Raw genomic sequence first — 24,526 nt, 5'->3', positions numbered from 1 at the left:
CTGAACAGCTCCACCTGGATATTCCACAGACTCCAAAACTGGATGCATCCTATACACCACAAATCTTCCATCTGGCCCCAACATGGTATTTATAGCCATCCAGTTATCCTAATCAAATCCTGGAAAATAATTTCAGACTCCTCCTTCTCCTTACCTAATTCAGTCTCCAAGTCATGTCAATTTTACCTCCTGTTTCACATATCGCCTCCTCAGCAACCTTGCCATCGCTAAACCAAATTCAGGCATTGAGTAACTGCTATGTCACCTACAGGTTCCCAACTCACTTACCCATGGTTGCAATTTCCATCCATCCCCTCCTCTACCACCCCACCCCACCCTTCACTTAAAGCTATCTTCCATATTAAACCTGAAGTTAAGTACAGACCTGATACCCAACTTTCTACTTAACGCCCTTCAACCACTCTTTACTAACTGCAGGAAAAAGACCAAGCTCTCTAGCTTCCACTCCCAACCTTCCTGTCCTTCACTTAAGCGGTTTCCTGCTTTTCTTTGTTTATCTTTTTGCATCTAGCAGGGATACCCGTTGCATGTTTCCTCCTCTAGTTAATACCTGAAAATCCCTCAGGATTCTGATCAAGCATCAGTTGTTCCAGTAAGGTTCTTTCCAAAATTATCAGCTTCCTCTGCAACTCTCTTACTCATTTAACCTATCAGTCAAAAGGGTGTACATGTTTTCCACCAGTTTCTAAATTGCTCAGAAGCAGGAACTGTGTAGCACTTATCTTTTTAACTATGCCACAGTCCTGGTACCCAAAGGGTAAGCAATAAGTATTTGTTGAAATGAATTAAAGACAAGTAGGGATCTTTTATTAATATAAATTCAGCGGTCAAACTTTGTTTTTGTAAGTCAAAGGTAACTGTAAAGCTAACATTACAGAACTATTATAAACTACTTACTGAAGATAAACTGATAATCAATTGATATAACTGGTTTAGCATCTCTTTTACCTATTCCATTAATGTTATAAACTGAGCAATAAACCTCCATACAGATCCACTTATTACGGAAGTCATTCTATCCCAATACACTGAACTTAAGGTAAGTTATATGCAACTAGACATCAAAATCCACTGAAATTAAGTTTTAGAATAGAAGACAATTCAATTTGCAAAAACTGTATGAAATTTCCTTTCATCCAACCTACCCGAAAATTATCTGGAGAGCTCAAATGAAGTTTTTCCCTAATATCTTCAGAAGCACCAGCACACAACCTATAAAATATATGATAATTCCTTTCCTCTTTGCCTTGAACACAGATCCTAGATTTCTCTAGAAGATAATGTGAAACAAATCCTCCAACAACTGAACTCTAGAAAACAAAACAGAGAGAAATTACGGTTTTGCATCTTAAGTCTTAAAGTATAACCTACGAATGTTAAACTATCTTTCCTAATAATCATTTGTCTATCAAAGAGGTTGCAATATTTATCATATAAAGGGGAAAAGCGATAACTATTAATAAATATAAGCTTTAGAATTTACAGAGATCACAGTGAACATATATATTCTCCCAAATATCTAATAGTAAGAGAAAAATTTTAATATATTTGCCATGAATTCAAGTACACTACCAATTCTATCAAGACCTTTTGCTTTTTCCAAAAACAATTCCCAAATATATTAACCCAAAACTCACTCTCACTTACCTTTTCATTGAAATGTATTTCTACAAATTTCCCAAATCGGCTACTATTATTGTTGCGAACAGTCTTTGCATTTCCAAAAGCTTCTAAGAGTGGGTTAGCTATTAAAAAAGAAATGAAAATATGCCATAAAATTAACATGAAGGAAAATTACAAAGCAATATACATAGTGTTTCCATGAATAAATACATATAACTAGAAAAATATTCTCAAAAAACTAACATGAATGAATTCACTTGTAATGTCAAATCCCACAAATATTTCTCGACTCCCTTTATGTCAGGCCCTACTAAAGTACAAGAGATGGAAAATTTATTCAAAATTTATCAAAAGAAAATGTGTTACGGCAAAGGTGAAATTTTAAAAAGTCATTAGACTACAAAATTTATAACTCAACTTTAAAAATTACTCTGTAAATATTTTTATAGTTTCTACATCAGCCCTACACGAGCAGAAAACAGCAAACCTCCTATGATAAAATACAGGCAAAATGTTATTAGTTAACCTACTTTTAAATATATAGATTAACATAACATTCAGATTTAACATTTTTACATGCACATCCAACAAAACCTAACAAATTCAGTTTATAGGATTACCTACAAAAGGTGTTCAGAAGAATAATTTTTGAAATCCCAATGAACAAAATTTTAATTCTTCATTTTATAATGTCTCTCTCTCTCTCTCTCTCACACACACACATACTCTACATTACTGAAAGAGTTACTAGAGTCCACTCTTGTACTCACCATAGTCTCAACTATAATTATACCAGATTAGTGTCACTCTTACTCACACACTCCTTCAACAACCTCATAAACTGCTTCATATGTTTATTGCTTGAATATTTCTTATGAAATAGTCTAAAGTCCATTTCTCTTTGTCTGTCCACAGTAGAAAGCTTAACTAGTCTCCAAATCCATTTAAAGATCACTCCCAGGTTGCTTCGCTTGCTAAAATAAGTAAGAAAGAACTAAAACTGAGAAATGTTAGCATGTGTATGTCACCTCAAGATTTCTATGGTCCTGCCAGTTAGCATACACTATCCTCCAGAAGGGGTTGGAGAAAATGTGGAATAACCCTTTCCATTGGTCCTCAACTACAGCCTGTTACACAGCACACAGAGTGTTCTCATGACAGAAACTAGGCTTATATCCAATTCACAAGTGAATCTGCGCCTCACATCATCAAGTGAGAATATTAATTAGTATTTCATTAAATTAATCCCTAATTTGTTTTTATTTACTCATTCAATTTTAAATGACAATTCTCTCACTAAAGGCACTTTACTGTGATTATACTTTGGTGTGTCACCATACCTCAGTGAGAACTGTACATAAAATTAGAAAATTATTTATAGCAAGAAATATGAAAAATCTTATTGATGTAAACTTTAAAATGTTTATCAGAGTAGAATTTATATTCATGTAATGGAAATTTTACATAATTGTGGAAAACTGTATATAACTTTTGCCTGCCATGATCTAGCAAAATGCATGAAGCCTCCTGACAAATTTTTGTTCAACTGAATTTTTTTTTTTAAAGTCAGGAGTATTAAAAAGAGCACTTAGTAGATTATGCAATTAAGATGTCTGTCTTTATGTCCCTTCTCCACAAATGAGGAGCTATTTACAGTTCAGAAAGTCACTTAGACTCTTTTTACCTTAGTTTCTCATCTGTGGAGCAGGGATAAAACATTACCTACCTCATATTCTGTGAAGATGTAAGTTAGGTAACCCATTTTAAGTAAATCAGACGATGCCTAATGCATCCCACACATGTCAATACCATCACCATTATTAAATACCGAGTGTCTGGTAGGAAAAAGTGAGGAAGTGGTGAGGGCGTGTCAAGAAGGCCTGAAACACCTCAAAGAACTACAAGGAGACCAATGTGACTGAAGTACGAGGATTCACAGGAAAAATGACTCAATCAGACCAGAAGAGGCAGGTACCTGGCCACAAAGAGCAACGTAGGTTTAACCCTGAGAGACATATGAAGCCAATAAAGAGCTTAGAGCAAAACAGATCATTCTAGCTTCCACATAGACAACAGATTATAGGAAGGAGACCAGAGAGGATCCTGTGCTGCCGGAGGCTACTGCAGACTTGCCTGGACCAGCAGTGTCCAAACAGGGTATGGGAAGACTGTCTAAGGGGTGTGCAGACACTGACTGCTTAAGGAAATCAATGTACAGACTCCTGCCTTCCAAGTGTACTCTTTTGTTAAAATGATTTTCCCCAGCACCTCAATTCCAAGTAACCCTCTCCTTTTCTCCTTTACTAAAACAAGGTCGACAAAACACAGAGGAGGCCCGAAGCCTTCATGCATTCCTTGCACTCATTCACAGCTCCATAAATGATGGTGCACATTCCATGTGTCACGTACCACTCCAGGGGTCTCGGATCTGTAAAATCTCTGCCCTCTTAGCGTGTACACGGGGTCAGGGGAGAAACAACATTAAATAAACGACAAGATAAAAACAGAGCAAAGGCTTGTAAGAGATTGCAGTCTTCTGGATCTCTGTGAGAACACTCCAGACCACTTAGAGGATTCTTCTTAGTTAATTGCAGTACATAACAATAAAAAATAAGAGTTTAAAAAGTGCTATCACCTTCAACAATTCTATCATCAATATCTTGACCAGTTCCATAGGATTCAGTCAGATATCTGTTTAAAATACAGGATAAAAAAAAAAGTTAGATGACAGTGATACTGCATGTACTATATTGCTTAAAAAAATTTTTTTTCTTTATATATTTTATTGAAGTACAGTTGATTTACAATGATTCCAGTGCATAGCAAGGTGATTCAGTTATACATATACACATATTAGTTTTGAATTTATTTTCCATTATAGGTTATTACAAGATATTGACTAGAGTTCCCTTTGCTATAAAGTCGACCTTTGTTGCTTGTTGCATATCTGTTTTTTTAATTAGAAATCTAGCATTCTAGTCATACTGTCAAACAAGGGATCAAACTGTCATAATTTTTTTAGGCAAAAATTCATAAGTTTTCTGAAATATATATTATTTATATATATATTTATATAAAAGCTTTTTTACTACACTTGCTAAAGACTTGAGAAAGAACATCAAAAGAAAAATAAGAAGAGGTGGAAAAACTGGAAAACATTAAATAAAATGGGAGCACTGAATATGAAATGGAAGAAGTGATATGAACTAGATAAAAATAATATATCATCATATAATAGTTGTTTTTAAACATGGCTGCTTATTAGAAACATATCTGGGGCTCTGGAGAAAAAAGAGGCAATATCTAGGCATTTGTATTTTTCAAAAAATCCCAAGATATTTCTGCTATGTATCTAGATTTTAAAAAGTGATTACAGGTCTTTCTATTAAATCACAGTTCTGGTGATACAGAGTTCTATCACTTTTCTGTTGGCCAATCATAATACAAATAATACTGAGTGAGTAATAGCTGCATAATCACAATGGTAAAAGATGTTTATCAGTTTTCACAATCAATAGCCAGACAAAAAATAAAAAATAATTATAACTGCAAGTCATAATGGGAACATGATTACCCTAACATTATAAAATAATTATATACAATTCGGGGGAGTCAGGCAGGATGATGCTGTAAGTGGAAGTGTATACATGCACATGTTTTCATTGCCCAGCCGGTCTATGTCTTTCAGGTGGTACATTTAATCTATTTACATTTAAGGTAATTATCAGTACCTATGATCCTATTACCGTTTCTTTAAGTGTTTGTGGTTTATTTTCTGTAGGTCTTTTCCTTGCTTACTTCCTGCCCAGAGAAGTTCCTTTAGCATTGTGGTAAAGCTCGTTTGGTGGTGCTGAATTCTCTTAACTTTTGCTTGTCTGGAAAGCTCTTGATTTCTCCATCAAATCTGAAGGAGAGTCTTGCTGGGTAGAGTATTCTTGGTTGTAGGTTCTTCCTTTCATCATTTTAAATGTATCGTGCCATTCCCTTCTGGCTTGTAGAGTTTCTGTTGAGAAATCAACTGAGAGCCTGATGGGAGTTCCCTTGTATGCTATTTGCTATTTTTCCCTTGATGCTTTTAATATTTTGTCTTTAACTTTTGTCAGTTTGATTACTATGTGTTTATCCCACCTGGGACTCTTTGGGTTCCTGGACTTGGTTGACTATGTCCTTTCCCATGTTGGGGAAATTTTCAGCTATCATGTCTTCAAATATTTCCTCAGGTCCTTTCTCTCTTCTCCTTCCAGGCCCGCTATAATGTGAACGTTGTTGTCTTTAAGGTTGCCCCAGAGGTCTCTTAGGCTCTCTTTATTTCTTTCCATTCTTTTTTCTGTCTTCTGTTTTCTGGCAGTGACTTCCATCCTTCTGTGCTCCAGGTCATTCACCCATTCTTCTGCCTCAGCTATTCTGTGGCGGATTCCTTCTAGCGTGTTATCTGTCTGTTTGTTTGTTCTCCTAGTTCTCTGGTAAGCACTTCTTGCATCTTCTCCACCGTTTTCCCAAGATCCTGGATCATCTTCACTATCATTATTCTGAATTCTTTTTCTGGAAGGTTGCCTATCTCCACTTGATTGAGTTGTTTTTCTGGGGTTTTATCCTGTCCCTTCATCCAGAACACAACTTTCTGCTCTATCATCCTGTAATGTGGTCTTTGTTTTAGCTGCTGTGTAACTGTGGTTCTTCTTGCTTCTTCTGTCTCCCTCTGATGGAGGAAGCTAAGAGGCTTGTGTAAGGCTCCTGATTGGAGGGAATGGTGAGGGGAAAAGCTGGGTCTTGCTTTGATGGGCAGGGCCTTACTCAGTAAAATACTTCCCTGGTAGCTCAGACGGTAAAGCATCTGGCTGCAATGCAGGAGACCCAGGTTCGATCCCTGGGTTGGGAAGATCCCCTGGAGAAGGAAATGGTATTCCACTCCAGTATTCTTGCCCGGAAAATCCCATGGATGGCAGAGCCTGGTAGGCTACAGTCCATGGGGTTGCAAAGAGTCAGACACGACTTCACTTTACTCAGTAAAGCTTTAATCCAATTATCTGCTGATGGATGGAGTTACACTCCCTCCCTGACAGCCTAAGGAGACCCAGCCCTGGGGTCTATGGACTTCAGAGCAGGGTTAATGGTAACCTCTAAGAGGGCTTATGCCATAGGGGACCTTCCAGGACTGCGGCTGTCAATGCTCCTAATTCTGTGATGAGCCCCTGCTGACTGACCTCCACAGGAGTCCCTCCAACACCAGCCGGTAGTTTTGGTTCAATCTCCCCTGGGGTCACTGCTCCTTTCCTCTGGGTCTTGGTGCATGCAAGACTTTGTGCCCTCAAAGACTGAAGTCTCTGTTTGCCACAGTCCCATGGAAGTCCTATAATCAAATCCCGCTGGCCTTCAAGGTCAGATTCTCTGGGGATTCCCAGTCTCTTTGTCAGGTCCCCAGGCTGGGTAGCCTGACATGGGGTTGAGAACCTTCACAACAGTGGGAGAACTTCTTCGGTATTATTTTTCTCCAGTTTGTGGGTCACCTACCTGGCAGGAATGGGATTTTATTTTCTTGCGACTGTGCTCCTCCCACTATCTCACTGTGGCTTCTTCTTTGTCTTTGGACATAGGGTGTCTCTTCTGGTGGGTTCCAGTGTCCTTCTGCCTGTCGATGGTTTTTCAACAGCTAGTTGCAAGTTTGGTGCTCTTGCAGGAGGAGATGAGTGTATGTCCTTCTATACTGCCATCTTGAACTGGCAGCCTATATTTCTAATTTTAATATTATTTAACACATCTAACATTGAAACCTGAATCATGTACTGGAATGGCTCATTTAAATATTACAGATTTGTATTTAAATGTACCTAGTATTCTATTATAGCTTTTCTGATATTTAAAATCCTATTTGGATGGTCTTTGACATCTAAATCAGCATTATTTTTTTAGAACTTTTTGGGAACATTCTGATTTTAACCAACTATTGTGTCTGAAATATGATATACATTACACATAGAAATATTTATCTTTGACGCTGGGAGGAAGGTTATGGAGAGGTAGAAACAAGAAGGTCAGTCATCATAAACTTAAGCTAAAAAATTATTCTGACCACTCTAATAGCAGGAATACTGAAAACAGAATGTAATGGTTGGATTTTGAAGGAATGGTTGGAGATTTCCCTTTGCCTAACCAGCAGTGGTCTCCTCTAGGATCCTCCTGAGAATAACATATCAGAGCTAGATTTCAAAAATTTCCAGCTTAGCTTCCAAATAAGGTGCCTGTTTTTGTAAGAGAAACAGAGCCCACCATTTCAAACTATGTCATAAAGCATGCAAAATACTCTGGTCAAATCTCAAGGAGATCTTTGTTAACTCTTTGTTCATATCATGTTCAAGGCAACACTATTCACAAGAGTCAAGAGATGGAAGCAACCCCAGTGCCCGCTGATGAGTGAATGGATAAACAAGAGGTGACATATAAACATGACAGAATACTACTTCTTAAAAATGAGGAAAGTTCTAACACATGCCTCAACATGGATGAACTGTGAGGACGTCCTGCTAATGCGGGAAAACCAGTCACAGAAAAACAAAAAGTTGTACATTCCACCTACATGAGGTGTCCAGAGTAGTCAAAATCAAAAAGGCAGGAAGTAAGAACAGTAGTTGCCTGGCATTTGGGTCGGTCAGGGGGGAACGCAGGGCTGTTTAAAGGGTATAGGATTTTAGTTTTGCAAGATGAAAAGTTCTGGAGATTGGCTGAACAACAATGTGAATATACTTAGCACTACTGAACTGTACACTTAGAAATAATTAAAATGGTAAATTTTATGTTGTATATTTTTTTACCACAACTAAAAAAAACTTATTCAAAACATTTTAGGTCAGCTAAATATTCCTCACCTTAGAACAAATTTTGTATTTTCTGTTTTGCCAGCTCCTGATTCTCCAGATACAATGATGGACTGACTCATCTTGAGCACCTTCATGTCTCGAAAAGCCTTATCAGCTGGAGTCAAAATAATACCACACTGTTAGTGATGAACAAAGTATGAAAATTTCCAAATGACAGAAAGTCCATTTACTAACAAAAAGCACCTGTGCTGAAAGAAATTATAAATGTGTGTTTACAGTTACCAAAATTTTTAAATAAAATCATTTAAAAGTATTCAAAACATCTCTACGAGTATATACTTTAAATGTTCTCTATAATTATCCTGACAGCTAAGTGATATGAAATCCAAATAAACAACTCTTATATTTGCACTAGAATGTCTCCATATTATGAGCAGTGGCTCAGCTTTTCCTAATACCAGAACATATTTTCAGAGAGATGAAAAATGCTCACTATACATAACTAATAACATCCCCAGAGAATTAAACAAAAAGTAACAAGCTACCAATTAAGAAATCTGGCAGCCAAAATTTCTGCTGGAGAGAAAAAGAAAACACAACTGCACAACAGATCCATGGTGTTGTTTTTTTTTCTTCTCTCCTGTAATTCTACCATTAAACATAAACATCTTGCAGAATTTACCAACATTTCAAAAACAGGCAAAATTAACAGCTTTCAATTGTTTAGATATGCCATTATTTATATATACAATTTTTAACTATTTGATTATCCTCCAACAATTTAAGCTATATCTTTTGGACTTCGCAGACAAGATGAGCACAATTTGATTCTGTTAAAGTGGACTAAATTAAAGTAAATTTAATTAAAAATGAGGTCCTGACAAGTTGAGCCCTATATGGCAGCTATTTCTCACCCCAGGCAGGTGCTACCCAAACCAGTGAAGAAGGCTCTACAGATGGCTTTTTCTCTAAGGACCCAATGCAAACTCACGCAAGAGTGTTCACACCCCTTTGACCAATTCATCAGCAATCTGTTTCACCCAATTCTGTGGAATTGTTGTAAACACCTTTTTAGCACTAAGCAACTACACTTTAAACACGTAACTCTGTCTAGTGATGAACTTGCTCACCATTTCGCCAGCCGATAGAACACGTGCAGACGCCCATCTGAGCATCAGAGAGCCAGCCACACTGGCCTTGGCGCACATACTCACTCTGCCTAGCAGCACCCAGAACATGTGCAGTCAGATCTGGAGGTGAAGCCCAGTCAAGCCAAAACACAGGTACGAAGAGAAACTAACTGCGTTAAACACCTGAACCAAAACGTGTCACAATTTAACTGCTGGTTATGTCCGAATTCCAAGGCTTAGCCAACATCTCTGTACTTGTAGCCACCAGCTACGGGGGATGCCTCTCCAGCAACTCTATCTCTGCTTTTCAGAGCTAAAGTGCTTCGAGATGAGAGACAGTGCCCAAGAAAGGCAAAGACAGATGCTGCTGCCACTCCATGCAGATTCTCCAGAGATATGAACTGTGTGTCACCATCCATGCTCTACAATTTAAGATGCCCTGATGAGGGGTAAAGCATGGAAGGCGTTTGTTCTCACATCCCCCTTCTAGCTGAGGTAAACACTCACAAGTAAGGGTAAGAGCGAATGGTCCGGGCCTCCTTCTTAGTTGTAGAAGGAGGACACTTTAAAGATGGAGTCAAACAAAAACATTAGGTCACATTTTATTATGACCTACTTTCAACTGGATAGACACACTTAAGAGAACACAGGCATTTAACAAAGGTAATGAGGTACAACCACCCCATGAGTCGGCAGCAAAAGTATTCCTCCCCACCCTGTGTGAGCGACACGCTCCCAACACAGTGACACAGTCAGGAATACACACGCCTTCCTACAGTCGATTCATGGTATCTTTTACTAATCCAAAAGAAAAACTGAATGAGTGTGTACAACTGAAATAAAAATTAAGATATAACGAAATCACTTACCAATTGCAAACACATGGGGTGGCATCGTCCCAAGAGATTTTCCTTGGTACGACTTTATTGTATCTGAAGAATAGATTTTAGGTATGTCAAAGTATGGGTTCACTGCAATCAGAATGTTGGCCACATAGGTCTAAATGGGAAAAGTGTAAACATTAAATTTTCTAATTATTATTTTCATTTAAAATCAAACAAAGCTCATAAAAGAAAGAACATACAGCAAGTAGACACCCCCAATTCTCTCTGTAACTAGAAATACCAAATTTGCATTTCTAGCCCTAAACATTCCTGATCTGTATTGGACTCCTGTTTCTTCAACACTTAATAAATATTTACATCTTCTTATCCCATAGGCATCTAAAACTCGCCACATCCAAAACCAAAATCACCTCTCTTGACCTTCCTTTGCATCCAAGGAAACACACTCCCTTCCACCCGCCCTCCCAGGGTCAAGACACCACCACCAGATCCGCATGGGCAGAGCTGAGCCTCTGCTCCTCCGTCTCAGACATCTTCCGCTGACTCCACTTACAACATCTGCTCTGTCCCTCCAGCCTGCATGTTGCTTATTCGTATTCCTTGTCTAGACTACTTTCTTCACTGACGAGTGTAACACAGCTACTAAAGAGTGTAGCATAGCTCATGGAGCCCTTGAGGCCTATGCCCATCACTGAAAATCTAGGATTGATTTGGCTATGCAGTGACCACTTGGTCCCAGACTTTTGCAAAACACCATATGCTAACTATTGCCTAGAATACTGAAGGGCTAAATGTTTGATGAGCAATGAAGCTTGCTTTCAAATTTGAAATTTCACTGTGGCTTCAAAAGACCGGAAAAAAAAATGCCACCAATAGGATTTATAAAATTCTTTGTGGGTAGAAAGAGAGTTGTGGTTTAGCAATTGGTTGTGGTTTGCAGACCAAACTAGGGCATAGAGGACCATATTTTTTTCTCTTCTGCTTCTAGCTGTGGAAGGGAAATGATGTGGAAACCCCAAACCGTCAGCCTGCTAATCTAAAATTCAGTGAATGCTCTCAAACCTGTTTCCTGGGGTGGGGTGAAAAGTAAATTCCAGTTAATAATCTTTCCATGGGAAACAAAAGGAAAGTAATAGAGATTTTAGTAACCAAGGAAAATGTTAAATGTCTATGGGTGAATGGTGGCAATTCTGGTCAATGAGAAGTATAAAAATATCCAACTCAAACTATTCTGAACTGCTTCACTCTTTTACATATGTTACAGTAATAATCATTCTGTTTGTGTGTTGCTGATATTTAATGGTTTTATAACTAAAAGACATAACTGGCTAGGCAAAAACCTACCAGTTAACGGCTTTCACTAACTTTGAAAACACTGGTTTTCCAAAGAAGAGCTGATGCTGAACAGCCACTGTCTAACAGAGGTTGTACACCCAACTGCATACACATCTTAGGAAAAGAAGGCCAGAACAAATAGAAATAATCTTAAAATTCTCCAGAGTGATGCAGACTCACACATGCGGAACAAAAACTTAAAATTTCACAAATAAGTAATTATTTCTATCAGGTATGTGATTCAGCAGAGACTTGTTGATCAAATGCAGTGCTAATCTTCTTATGAAAGTACAATGAATTCTGCATGTAAACCTTCAGTTATCAGTGGCCACGGTCAGCAAGTAGAACATCACCGCTGCATAGGAAACATTAATGGACCAGTGAAAATTCCAGGGTGAGAAGTTTATGTATAATCATCCCAAATAAAAACCAACTATCTCAGTGTTTTGTTTTGTTGAGGAAGATGATTCTGTAAAGGTAGTTTAAAATGTGTAAACTTCAAGAAAAAGATATTAAAACAATTAAAATTTGCTCAGGTAAGTAAAACTGATTTACTACCACCAAGTAATGTAGACATGCAAAGAAAAAATAGTGGCCAGTTCTACCTGAAAGATGGTTACAGCTATATCAACTTTTACTGACCTATTACAAGTTAAACTGCTTTAACAAACTTTAAAAACTTTATTATTTTAGTACCTAAAACATTCAGCACACATTAGATACTCAACATTACTCTGCTGATTAAATGAATTTTGCTTCCAAATATACTTCTAAGTAAGAATAGCCATATCTATTTTAACCTAAATATACTATTTAGTTGAATTTGGCGGGGGGTGGGGGGGAACAAAGAGAAAAGGAAAGACTTAATACTATGTATAAGCGAAGATAAATTCTTTTGGAAAAGACTAACTAGATTAGTTCTATTTCCCAGCTGTCACTGCTTGGACAGATGGCAAAGACTAAAGGTAATTTAGTCAGAATTAAGTAAGTACAATTAGGCAAACTGATAGTGATATAAAAAATTAAGAACGTCATTTGATCTAGGAAGTGTCAAAGAAGCCATGTGTTTTCTTCTTTCAAAAATAATGAAGAGTCCCATCTTTATAACAGGAGAGCTACAGCAGGGTAATTTATTTCCAGCCAACAAAGGAACCTATAACTAGAATAAAGCCTCATACATGCCCAGTGAATCATGATCATTAAAACATACCATTTAAGCATTCATCTGAATGCTTTGGTGCAAACCCTATTTAATACACCAGAAGCACTATCTTTCATTTTTAAATATCTGGGCTTTTAAGGAAAGTTCTCTCTTTGGAATCAAATATTGCAACTATTCAGGCTCATGGTCAGCATTTCCATGTTCCTGAAGTTTCCTCACATACTGCCTTCTATTCTAATTTACATTTTCTGTCATCCAAGTTTTTAATTTCATTGTGTATGCCTTAAGTCTGACTTAAATGTTTTGCAGAACAATGTGGAAAGTGCATTAATTAAACACATCTATAGATATATGCCAAAAATTTAAAAATCAAAGTTCAAAATAATTAATGCTTTTTTAAATAACAAAATTGGATAGATTTAAGGCTGAAAAATATTAGATGATGCCCTGAATTCATTATTTCATTCCACAAATATTTCTTAAGTACCGTGTACCATGCCTGGTCTAAGCTCTGGAATTAAGAGCAGTAAATTACAAAAAACTTCTCATCCTCATGGAGCTCAGGCTCCATTCAACAGGCTCGGGTCAAGTGTGATCTCCTGGTAAGAAAATTTCAAGCTCAATAAAATCAAACAGCAGCATGTAAAATAATAACCCCCACAAAACTTAAACCACAGGTAAAATACTTACATAAATTCTGTCTTTACTGTATCGAACTTTGATGTTATGGAGTAGTGTGGCTTCGTTTAAATACATTAATGAACCTGAGATGGAAATTTTGTAAATCATTAGATATCTGAAGGAAAAAAGCAAAATAAAACAATGCCATCTTAATCTGAATTACTCGGACCCAAGCTAAAATTCACCTGTTAGGTTAAGTTTAATTCCATCTTTTCCCTGGTGCCTGTAAACTCCAGAAGCCGATTTAAAATATATCTAGCTTACATACATGTTATAATGATATTTTTGAACAAACTTTCAGCAAGAGGAGTGTCTCCAGTGAGTATCATGTGAATACACAGTTAGAGGGCTTCGCCGGTTGCTCAGCTAGCAAAGAATCCGCCTGCAATGCAGGAGACCCTGGTTAGATCCCTGGGTCGGGAAGATCCTCTGGAGAAGGGATAGGCTACCCACTCCAGTAATCTTGGGCGTTCCTGGTGGCTCAGTCGATAAGGAACCTGCGGCAAACCAGTCCAGTTTTCTTGCCTGGAGAACTCCCATGGACAGAGGAGCCTGGCAGGCTACAGTCCACAGAGTTGCAGAGTTGGGCATGACTGAGCGACTAAGAACACACGCAGTAATGAAGGTTGGCTAAAAAAGCAGGCACCATTCAAGTGGAAAGACAGTACTACTTCAGACAGTGCTGATTCTTAACAATATTTACTGTTTGTTTACAGGGCGGCACCAGGTCTCGGGTGTGGCCTGCTGGATCTCGTTCCCTGACCAGGGGTAGAACCCCGGCTTCTGGGATGTGGACTCTCAGCCACGGACCACCAGGGAAGTCACAGACAGTGCTGAGTTTACCCATTTTTGACACAACAAAGATTAGTGGATGACACTAATCCAATATGATGCTCAGAATTTTACAGAAAACAAAAAAGATGAAATTTCAGAATGTGAAGGGTACAGGTCATTCAGTCAGTGCCTCACAACTGATATGACAGAATAAGAATCCTGGAGAAATTACATGTGTCTTAAACTAGAACAGCAGCATCGGGGTAGAAATCCTGTTTTTCTGACGTCTGTTCCACTAACACTCTGACACACTCAATTCTCCCAGCCTGATTTACTGCCCCAGCCCACAGCTGGCTGAGCTCCATTTTCACGTTTCCACCACACACTCAGGCAGACAAGCCCACTCTTACCCTACTCACTCCGTTTCCATCATCTGCACCACCACTCCCACTCATCTGTTCTGCAAGCCAAGTGGATATGCGGACCGTCCTTTCCCCTTCCTTGCTCTGAACTCACTTCCAAGTCCTTCAGTTCAGTTCAGTTGCTCAGTCGTGTCCGACTCTTTGCGACCCCATGAATCGCAGCACGCCAGGCCTCCCTGTCCATCACCAACTCCGGGAGTTCACTCAGACTCACGTCCATTGAATCAGTGATGCCATCCAGCCATCTCATCCTCTGTCGTCCCCTTCTCCTCCTGCCCCCAATCCCTCCCAGCATCAGAGTCTTTTCCAATGAGTCAGCTCTTCGCATGAGGTGGCCAAAGTACTGGAGTTTCAGCTTTAGCATCATCCCAGGGCTGATCTCCTTTAGAATGGACGGGTTGGATCTCCTTGCAGTCCAAGGGACTCTCAAGAGTCTTCTCCAACACCACAGTTCAAATGCATCAGTTCTTCAGCACTCAGCCTTCTTCACAGTCCAACTCTCACATCCATACATGACCACTGGAAAAGTCCTTACACATGTAATAAAGTGCAGCACAGCACTCGCCTCATGGTAGGCACTCACAATTAACACAGTCTGAGACTCTGAAATGGCTCTCCTTTCTTTCCAATTCCACAGTCCCAAGCCCAGTGCAGGTCTCATCGCCACTTTTGTAATCACAGGAGCCTCCCGCCTGTCTATTGCCCCAGTCTCTCTTCTCTCTAACCCTGACTGCTCATGGCCCTCATCTAATCACACTAGTGGTAGCCTAGTCGCTAAGTCGAGTCCAACTCTGCGACTGCATGGACTGTAGTCTCCCAGGCTCCTCTGTCCACGGAATTTTCCAGGCCAGAGTCCTGGAGTGGGTTGTGACTTCCTTCTCCAGGGGATCTTGGCAACCCAGGGCTCAAACCAGGGTCTCCTACATCTCCCACACTGCAGGCGGAATCTTTACTGACTAAGGCACTAGGGAAGTTTATAACTACACTAGACCCCTGACTAAATCTCTTTCTTCCTCAAAAATCATCAGTGGGTCTCCATCAACTACCAAAGTCCATATTCAAGTCCAGTATTCAAGGCCCTTAGTAAACCGGCACTCAACTGACCTTTTCACACAATTTTCCATAACTCTCTTTAATATGGTCTAACTTGCAGGCAGACTAAACCATTTATCAAACTCAAATATCATGCCTCTGCATCTCTATGTCAAAAATCCACCTGTCCTTTACGGTCAGCTCAAAGACGATCCCTCAAATAACACCTCCCCATTCTCACTACCCCACTCCCACTAGGACTACTTTCTCCTTTCTTCATGGTGCTTCCCACAGAATGCCAGAAAACACTTCTTGATACATGAAAAGAACTGCTACCAATTCTGAATACCCTAGCAAGTTAAAACAGAGAAGAATTTTCTCTCTCATTTTACATACAGAAGAATCTCATTCCTTTCTGTTGCTGTGGTTCTGACTGCTAATTAGAAAAATATTATCCCATCAGACAAATTCTCTAGCAATTTTGGAATGGAGGGGAGCTCCACATTTTTTTTCTCCAGTCTCTTACATCTAATAACAACAGATACCATTTACTGAGAGGCTGTAAGAGGTCAGGCACTGTGCCAAGCATTTTATATGTATCATCTCTAAGGATGAAAGGGAATCATTATTAGTCCCATTCGACAGAGAAGCCCAAAGGAGAGAGAGAAGCTGCCCACAGGCACCCAGCTTCCTAACTGCATAGTCAGAATCTGGGCGCTGGACGCCCAGTTACTCTTGTATCCCACGTCATAGATGTGAATCCTACAGGCTTGCTCAAATGTGAACTCTAGAAAAACCAACAAGGACAAAACACATTCCTTTCTTTACCTCTCTTCTTTAAATGGTTTTTAAAGTCAGATACTTTTAAAGAAATCCATGACAACTGGACATGGGTCTTAAATCTTGCCACATAAAAAATGAAACATGATTACTGCTTCGTTTGGACAATGTAAGAATATACATGGCCTACTGCTCTGGATATAGTGCTTTTCCACCAAACATTCCAAGGCAGTTATAAGTCAAACTAATGCTGCACTTTAATATACTGTTCCGAAATCAATTTTTCAATTAGTATTTATTGCACAGTATTTTTAAATGTTTTTTTCTTTCAAACAGAGGCATTAAATGGCTGCTTTTGACTCAACTTCCAAATTACTGAACCACATACACCAAAAAAAAACTGATTCCAGGTGAGGTTCAAAATAACTCTTCCAAAAGAAAAAAACCCATGAGACCTTTAGTTCAGGTTTCAGAGTAAATAAATTATTCCCATTCCCTGTATTTACACAACTGAGATAATACTAAAAAGGCATTCAAGAGACTTCCTTCACCAAAGCCCATGTGTGAGAGACCAACACATCTATGACTGTGGGGCTCCTCCATTCACAGAAACCTTCCCATCAAACCTTTCTTCTCAACCAGGATAGTGTACCCTGTAATATAATCACTCATATATTCTTGGAAGGAATGGTTTCCTTTTCTATGATGAGAACTACTTTTTAAACTGATACTTACAGTTATCTTCCACATCTTTTTTACTGTCCTCTTCTGCAGGGAACACTTGATTTATGAGAGCCAAAAATGTCTAAAAACCAAAACAAGAGCTTATTAAACCAGAAGCTTATAAATGGTAAAGACAAAGGAGCTTAACTGTCTGCATACATTGAAATAATGGCAATAATATGCTCTTCATTAAGATGTAATACCAGATCCAACAAGTCATTAACACAAAAGAAGGATAACTTCAGTCAAATATATTATCCATTATTACTATGAACATGGAATCAGTGATAGAAATCAATTTAAAAAATCCTGTGCTCTAACACCAAGAGTGGCACAAAACAAGAAATATGTCAATACTAGCATACTGCATAGTATATTACATAGGCATGTTTTTTAATAACTTCTCAAAAAATATAAATTTTAATGTGTATATATACTGCAATTTTGTTTTAAAAAAGGAAAAAGTAACAGCCAATCAATCAAATACACTAACAGACTATAATTTAATTAATGCTACTGTCTGAGTAAAATACATTAGAGACAAAGTCCTATACAGGAATGTGTCAAAAATACACAGTATCGAAAACTATTAGGTACATAAAATTACAGTTATCTATGAATAAGTTTGGGTTTACTGTATCACTTAAATGCTATGGCAGAAACTCTTTAGAATTAAGATAGTATCTTGTAAGAAAGAATGATCTCAAATTACATCTAAAGAGAATTAAATTTTCTCCATGCCATTCCAATAGTTGCTTATACATTTCTATTTCTCAAACAACTACAATTACTCTTATGGCTAAAGTTCTGAACCATCCATATCAAATAAATCTCTAAGGAAAAGCTGCTCAATGATTTTAGAATAATATGTTTAAATTCTATATATGACTATATATACAAGAGTATCAGACAAGGCTACTGCTACATTTTACAGAGTAAACTTAAAACCCAGGCTGCTGTACTACCACCATTCAAAGTCATATCCAAATCAGAAAACTGTTATGCCCTGAAGACTCTAGAAGTTAATTATTCGGAACCAACTACACATGTTCTTAACATTATATGTGAGGGAAGGTTTAAAGGATAAATCATAAGTAGAGAACTAATCTACAATGTACATTAAGTATATTAATGGTGCTATAAAACAATCCACAATTTATAACAATGTTTCTACAGGAAAAACACATTCGGAAATACCTCCTGATGTCACAGGGCTATGTGCCACTTTCACAGCCTCAGCCACGAGGCTAAGGCCTCCCCAGACTCCAGGGGTTGGCTCTATTCTGTTTGGAGCCTCTAAGAGGTCAGAAAAAGGGATGTAGGAAAAAGCATTCATGCAGTGGGAAGGGGAAGCTCAGAGCTGAAAAGGCCTGTTCAGTTCAGTTCAGTTCAGTTCAGTCGCTCAGTCATGTCCGACTCTGCAACCCCATGAATTGCAGCACGCCAGGCCTCCCTGTCCATCACCAACTCCCGGAGTTCACTCAAACTCCCTTCCATCGAGTCGGTAATGCCATCCAGCCATCTCATCCTCTGTCGTCCCCTTCTCTTCCTGCGCCCAATCCCTCCCAGCATCAGGGTCTTTTCCAATGAGTCAACTCTTCGCATGAGGTGACCCAAGTATTGGAGTTTCAGCTTTAGCATCATTCCTTGCAATGAACACCCAGGACTTATCTCCTTTAGAATGGACTGGTTGGACCTCCGTGCAGTCCAAGGGACTCTCAAGAGTCTTCTCCAACATCAATTCTTCAGCACTCGGCTTTCTTCACAGTCCAACTCTCACATCCATACATGACCACAGGAAAAACCATAGCGTTGACTAGACGGACCTTTGTTGGCAAAGTAATGTCTCTGCTTTTTAATATGCTATCTAGGTTGGAGAAGAAGTGGCAACCCATTCCAGTGTTCTTGCCTGGAGAATCCCAGGGACGGAGGAGCCTGGTGGGCTGCCGTCTATGGGGTCACACAGAGTCGGACACGACTCAAGTGACTTAGCAGGTTGGTCATAACTTTCCTTCCAAGGAGTAAGCATCTTTTAATTTCATGGCTGCAATCACCATCTGCAGTGATTTTGGAGCCCCCAAAAATAAACTCTGACACTGTTTCCTCTGTTTCCCCATCTATTTCCCATGAAGTAATGGGACTGGATGCCATAATCTTTGTTTTCTGAATGTTGAACTTTAAACCAACTTTTTCACTCTCCTCTTCACTTTCATCAAGAGGCTTTTTAGTTCCTCTTCACTTTCTGCCATAAGGATGGTGTCATCTGCATATCTGAGGTTATTGATATTTCTACCAGCAATCTTGATTCCAGCTTGTGCTTCTTCCAGTCCAGTATTTCTCATGATGTATTCTGAATATAAGTTAGATAAGCAGGGTGACAATATACAGCCTTGACTGTACTCCTTTTCCTGTTTGGAACTAGTCTTTTGTTCCATGTCCAGTTCTAACTTGTTGCTTCCTGACCTGCATACAGGTTTCTTAAGAGGCAGGTCAGGTGGTCTGGTATTCCCATCTCTTTCAGACTTTTTCAGTTTACTGTGATCCACACAGTCAAAGGCTTTGGCATAGTCAATAAGGCAGAAATAGATGTTTTTCTGGAGCTCTCTTGCTTTTTCGATGATCCAGCCTGTAGTGAGCCCTTAAAGCTAGTTTCTCTCCACCTTTGTTCCATCACCCAAATGACCACCAGCCTCTACCTTCTTCCCCCTTTACCACTACTCAGTGAGAAAGAGGAAATTTGTTTCATTAAGGCAGTTGTTTTCTCTTAGAGGGAGGACGCTTTTTCTCCTCTCAAGAGACTGCAGTAAACACCTACCAGCCAGCAAACACAGTGCATCCAGCTCCACAGAGACATGGACAAAGGAAGCCGCCCCGTCTTGAGAAGATTCCAGTCGAGGAGGAGGGGGAGATGTAAACCAAGCCCCGGTAAAGTGTTACGGAGGGTACGAATGTGCACCGCTCCTCAAAGCAAAGGGTCATCAACAGTGAACTTGACTGCATGGGAGGAGGAGGAAGAGACAGAGCATCGGTGGGAAAACCCGAGAAAGGAGGGGACTTCAGTCAGTCCTGAGAGATGGATTAGTGTTTGCCGAGCGCAGGGCTCTGGAGAGCGGCATTCCAGGCAAAAGGAGTACTGTGAGCAGAGACACACAGCACTACCCGGACCCCTGAGGACCGAGGGGGAAGGTTTGCAAGAGGAAGAGAAAGACACACAAGACCCAGGGTACGGCAAGAGTGTGAGAGGGAGACTGCTGGCCGACAAATACAAGACTAGCAATGCAGACTGGGAAAAGGAAAGGTACCCTTAAATGCCGTGTGCTCAGGGCTTTAGTCTGAAGGCTAGCCAACTGCAAATATGGAACATGAAGTCAACTGAGAGGTTCAAGACGGCATTTTTAACAGAATAAAAGATATCAGAAAATATCAGAATGCATCACACATGAGAAAGATGTTTCATCTGAATACATACACATGTGTGTTGTTGACATGAAATATCTATTTGTTATCAGTACACATACACACACACATGAATAATACAGCTACCTAATGCGATTTAAAACCTATTTCTTCCTATGTGCCACAACTGAAAAACTTTAAAAGGCAATGCTATCATCTAAAACATGCTCCCCATGAGAGCTAACCACCTCTTCCACGCTTCCACTGTATCAGCAAACAGATCTGTTTAACTTGTCCATTGCTTTCTGTACTTTCTTAATTTTCAAATGCTGAGGATCATTACTCCACGAATCATCCACACAAGAGGCTGCTTCTCTTACAGATATTTTTAACCACATGGTTGTCATGACACTTTATAATTTATTAAGACTCTGACCAGGAAGTAGGGAGAGGGAAATTAAAAGAAATCACTGAGAATTTGTTCACTTTCAAAAAAATCTGGTGAAAAGAAACTTCAATGTTAGTTATAAATAATCTATAATCCATAAGGTTTTTATGACTTCACAATTTAAATTTTAAGTGTTTGAATTGATTCTATGTCTGTACTTGATTGATACTAACAAGGCACAGCAGAAAGCACATAAAATATTTAAAATACAAAAAAGCATATACCCATAAAGCAAGTTTCTTCCATCCTTGAACTGAATACTTGTCGATACAACAGAATACATATTAATATAACAGAATATAACTAGGAACTGTACTTTTCATTTCATTTTGTGGTTTTGATTTACTGCACTAACAAAATATGTTAAAAAAAAAAAAAGACTCTGAAGGACAAAGAAAGGCTCACTACATTTCTGTCACTTCCCCCCAAATATACTACTTTGGCATACTGATTATCTTGAGTTAAAAGCACTCGAGAAACAGCAGCTGTAACAAGTGCACTCTGACCCTCTTTATTCCTGAAAGCAAGAGATAAAACTCCCACTTGAAAGGTCCCTCCCTCTACCAGGGGGAAAGAGACATGCTTATCACCAGGGGAGGGAATGGAGGCCAACAGAAATCTGTGCAGAAAAACCCTGTCTTGTCAGACTAACCCCGGCCCTCCCTGCCACTTCTCCACAATTCACCACCCTTAGCCCAAAAGCCCCTGCCTTATCAATTCTTCTCAAAGAATTGTTTGTTTGTCTAAAAGACATTATAGCCTCCTGGTCTGGTTACTTCTTCAATTCTTCATTCTCTTGTGAAGGCTGCTACGTTCATGTAAAAAATGTGATAGAAGTTGTATGTGTTCCTACTGTGAATCTGTCTTATGTCAATTTAATTTTCAGGCCAGGAGATCCAAAAGGGTAGAGGAAAATTTTTCTTCCCCTACAACTTCAAATATATACAAATAATTGAGCTTATTTTTAAAAATTCTTTCTTTTTTAGAACATGTACTGCATTGTTAAGTACAAATAGGTAGTTGTTAATAAAAGGAAAAACTAGAAACACTCTGTCTTTTCTTTCCTGAGGGTATCTTTAATTGGCCTCCTCTAACATGGCACATTATATATTATGCATTTAGGTTCCTGGGTTGTTTACAGTAACAGAATAGTTTTCTCTGTGAACAGACCTCATGAGAGATCTACCTTGTTTTTCTAAGGTTCCCAGAAGGATGGCAGTCATATGGCATTAGTTAACCACGTACCAGTAGAATATAAATTATTCATGAACACTGGCAGAGTCTAAAGTAAACAGAAATGATATCAACAAATTTAAGTTAGAAGTCCTACTTAACAGGAATATTTATTAAACTAAGAAGAGTGAAGCTCTCCCACAAAACAGGCCCTACAGTCTCCATGAAAAATGAAGACTCCAGGTCACTTTTCTGCCAGACTTTCATTTTGTTATGCGGTCTAGTCTGTGTCTAAGCCTAAAAGGAGACAGATACCATGTGTACAAAGCAGAAATATGCTTTTAGGGTTTAAAAATGCCATTACAACAAAAAACAATAATAGATGGTTATGTTTAAGACTTAAGTACAGTATCTTTCCTTAATAGAAATATTTTTATTCTAATCACACAGTAAATTAACTAAATAAAGTTTTTAAAAAATAATTACAGAATGGATAAACAACAAGGTTCAATATCCTATGATAAACCATAATGGGAAAGAATGTAAAAAAGAATGTATATATATGTATCACTTAATCATTTCACTGTACAGCAGACATTAACACATTGTAAACCAACTATATATCAATTTAAAATGATTTTTTAAATTATTCAAAAGCTAAAGCAAACAGCAAAATTTCATATCATTCACTTTTCATATTTTTACTTGGTAACAGGTTGCATATATCACAGATATATATTCATAACTTCAGTTATATGGCATCAGGAATAAAAATGGTACTGTTTATATTTTATTATGTAGCTATTTCTTCTTAAGAATATGTTACTTACAGGCTCACTAAATTATCTGATTTTAGGAAGGGATATCATTTTCCCCCTGGGGGTCTATACCTCTAATTCAATCAAATGACTAGGTAGAAAACTATGACTCACTCCCCAGAAAACTGCTTCCCTTTATCTAAGCTAAAATTTAAAAAAACAAACAAAAAAAAAAAAACCACCTACTTCATTAAAAAGGGAGATACCTAAGAAGTGAGATTTTGAAATCGTTCTGAGAAACTTCTTACCTTGCCTTTCTGGCCCAGGGGCTCGATAGTTAAGCTGTCGGGGCCAATATCCACGATGTTGCCCAGCTGAAACCCCTCTGTGGGGTGCGGGGCCCACACGGGCCTTCCGTCCTCCATTTTCGAAGGGAGCTCCCACGACCTCCTGTTTCAAAGGAACAAAGTAACACGAATCACTTCGGAGTTTGTTTTTTTTTTTTTTTTAATAACAATCTTTCTTTCAGCTAACACGTACATCACAATTCACAGAAAGACACGAGTACCCCCGCACAGGTAATCCTCACCCCACCCTTTACCAACTGCACAGAAGGACCCAGCAGAGGCTGCTCCACCCAAGGGGAACACCTACTCTGCCACCGCCTTCCTTCAGTGGCGACTGCAGAGAACTCACTACACTGTGAGCACGAGAAAACAGAGAGCAACGGTCACAGTGTTTACCTCCTGCCCACTCTCAGTTACACTAGCACCTCCTTACTTAAAGACACCTAAAGATGCTTGTGCCCACACTCTCCTTCCGTGTGGCATTCTCAAATCTGCGATGTCCCCCCTGGATTCGTCATCAGCCCTTCATGAAGGATAAGGATGTCTGGTACACGGTTCAGTCGAAAAGCTGCTGACTGTTGGCAAGTCGGCAAAGTGCTTGCTGGTTAATGTCTTCCAGGCCATGGTGACATGATGGGATCTGCTGTCCAAAAAGCAGTCAATGTGATCATGGTGGTGGTGGTTTAGTCGCTAAGTCATGTCCGACTCTTGTGACCCCATGGACTGTAGCCCACCAGGCTTCTCTGTCCATGGGATTTTCCAGGCAAGAATACTGGAGTGGATTGCCATTTCCTTCTCCAAATGTGATCATATTTAAGTGCAATTCACATTAAGAATTAAACTGAGGATTCTCCATAGAAGTGAATGAGCAACACTGCTTCAGATCTGGATGACCACACCTATATCTACACACCTTCTTTAAATAATCATATCCAGTTCCAGGGCTTTAAACAGAATCTGTATGTAAGTGATGGGCTTCCCTGGTGCCTTAGTGGTAAAGAATCTGCCTGCCAATGCAGGAGACATGAGTGTGATCCCGTCAGGAAAATCCCCTGGAGAAG

At 39.0% G+C, this 24,526-nt stretch overlaps 1 protein-coding gene across 4 annotated transcripts in view; it reads right to left on the bottom strand.

Annotated features, from left to right (window-relative positions):
- Positions 1–24,526, bottom strand: part of LOC120860419 (unconventional myosin-VI) — a 159,815-nt gene that overhangs the window by 78,262 nt on the left and 57,027 nt on the right. For all 4 annotated transcript variants that reach the window (XR_005720320.1, XM_040236216.1, XM_040236217.1 and 1 more), the window contains exons 2-9: positions 23,427–23,568; positions 17,356–17,425; positions 13,622–13,695; positions 10,459–10,588; positions 8,508–8,613; positions 4,280–4,335; positions 1,669–1,766; positions 1,167–1,331 (exon numbers count right to left, since the gene is read on the bottom strand). Coding sequence is in view for 3 of the 4 variants with exons in the window: in XM_040236216.1 (XP_040092150.1) it covers positions 1,167–1,331; positions 1,669–1,766; positions 4,280–4,335; positions 8,508–8,613; positions 10,459–10,588; positions 13,622–13,695; positions 17,356–17,425; positions 23,427–23,543 (816 nt within the window). In the remaining variant the exon portion in view is untranslated. The remainder of the gene's footprint in view (positions 1–1,166; positions 1,332–1,668; positions 1,767–4,279; positions 4,336–8,507; positions 8,614–10,458; positions 10,589–13,621; positions 13,696–17,355; positions 17,426–23,426; positions 23,569–24,526) is intronic.

This window comes from Oryx dammah, unplaced genomic scaffold (assembly GCF_014754425.2).
Source record: "Oryx dammah isolate SB20612 unplaced genomic scaffold, SCBI_Odam_1.1 HiC_scaffold_11072, whole genome shotgun sequence".
Lineage (NCBI taxonomy): Eukaryota > Metazoa > Chordata > Mammalia > Artiodactyla > Bovidae > Oryx > Oryx dammah.
The sequence above is the reverse complement of the archived record's forward strand: the minus strand, read 5'-3'. Positions and strand labels throughout refer to the sequence as shown.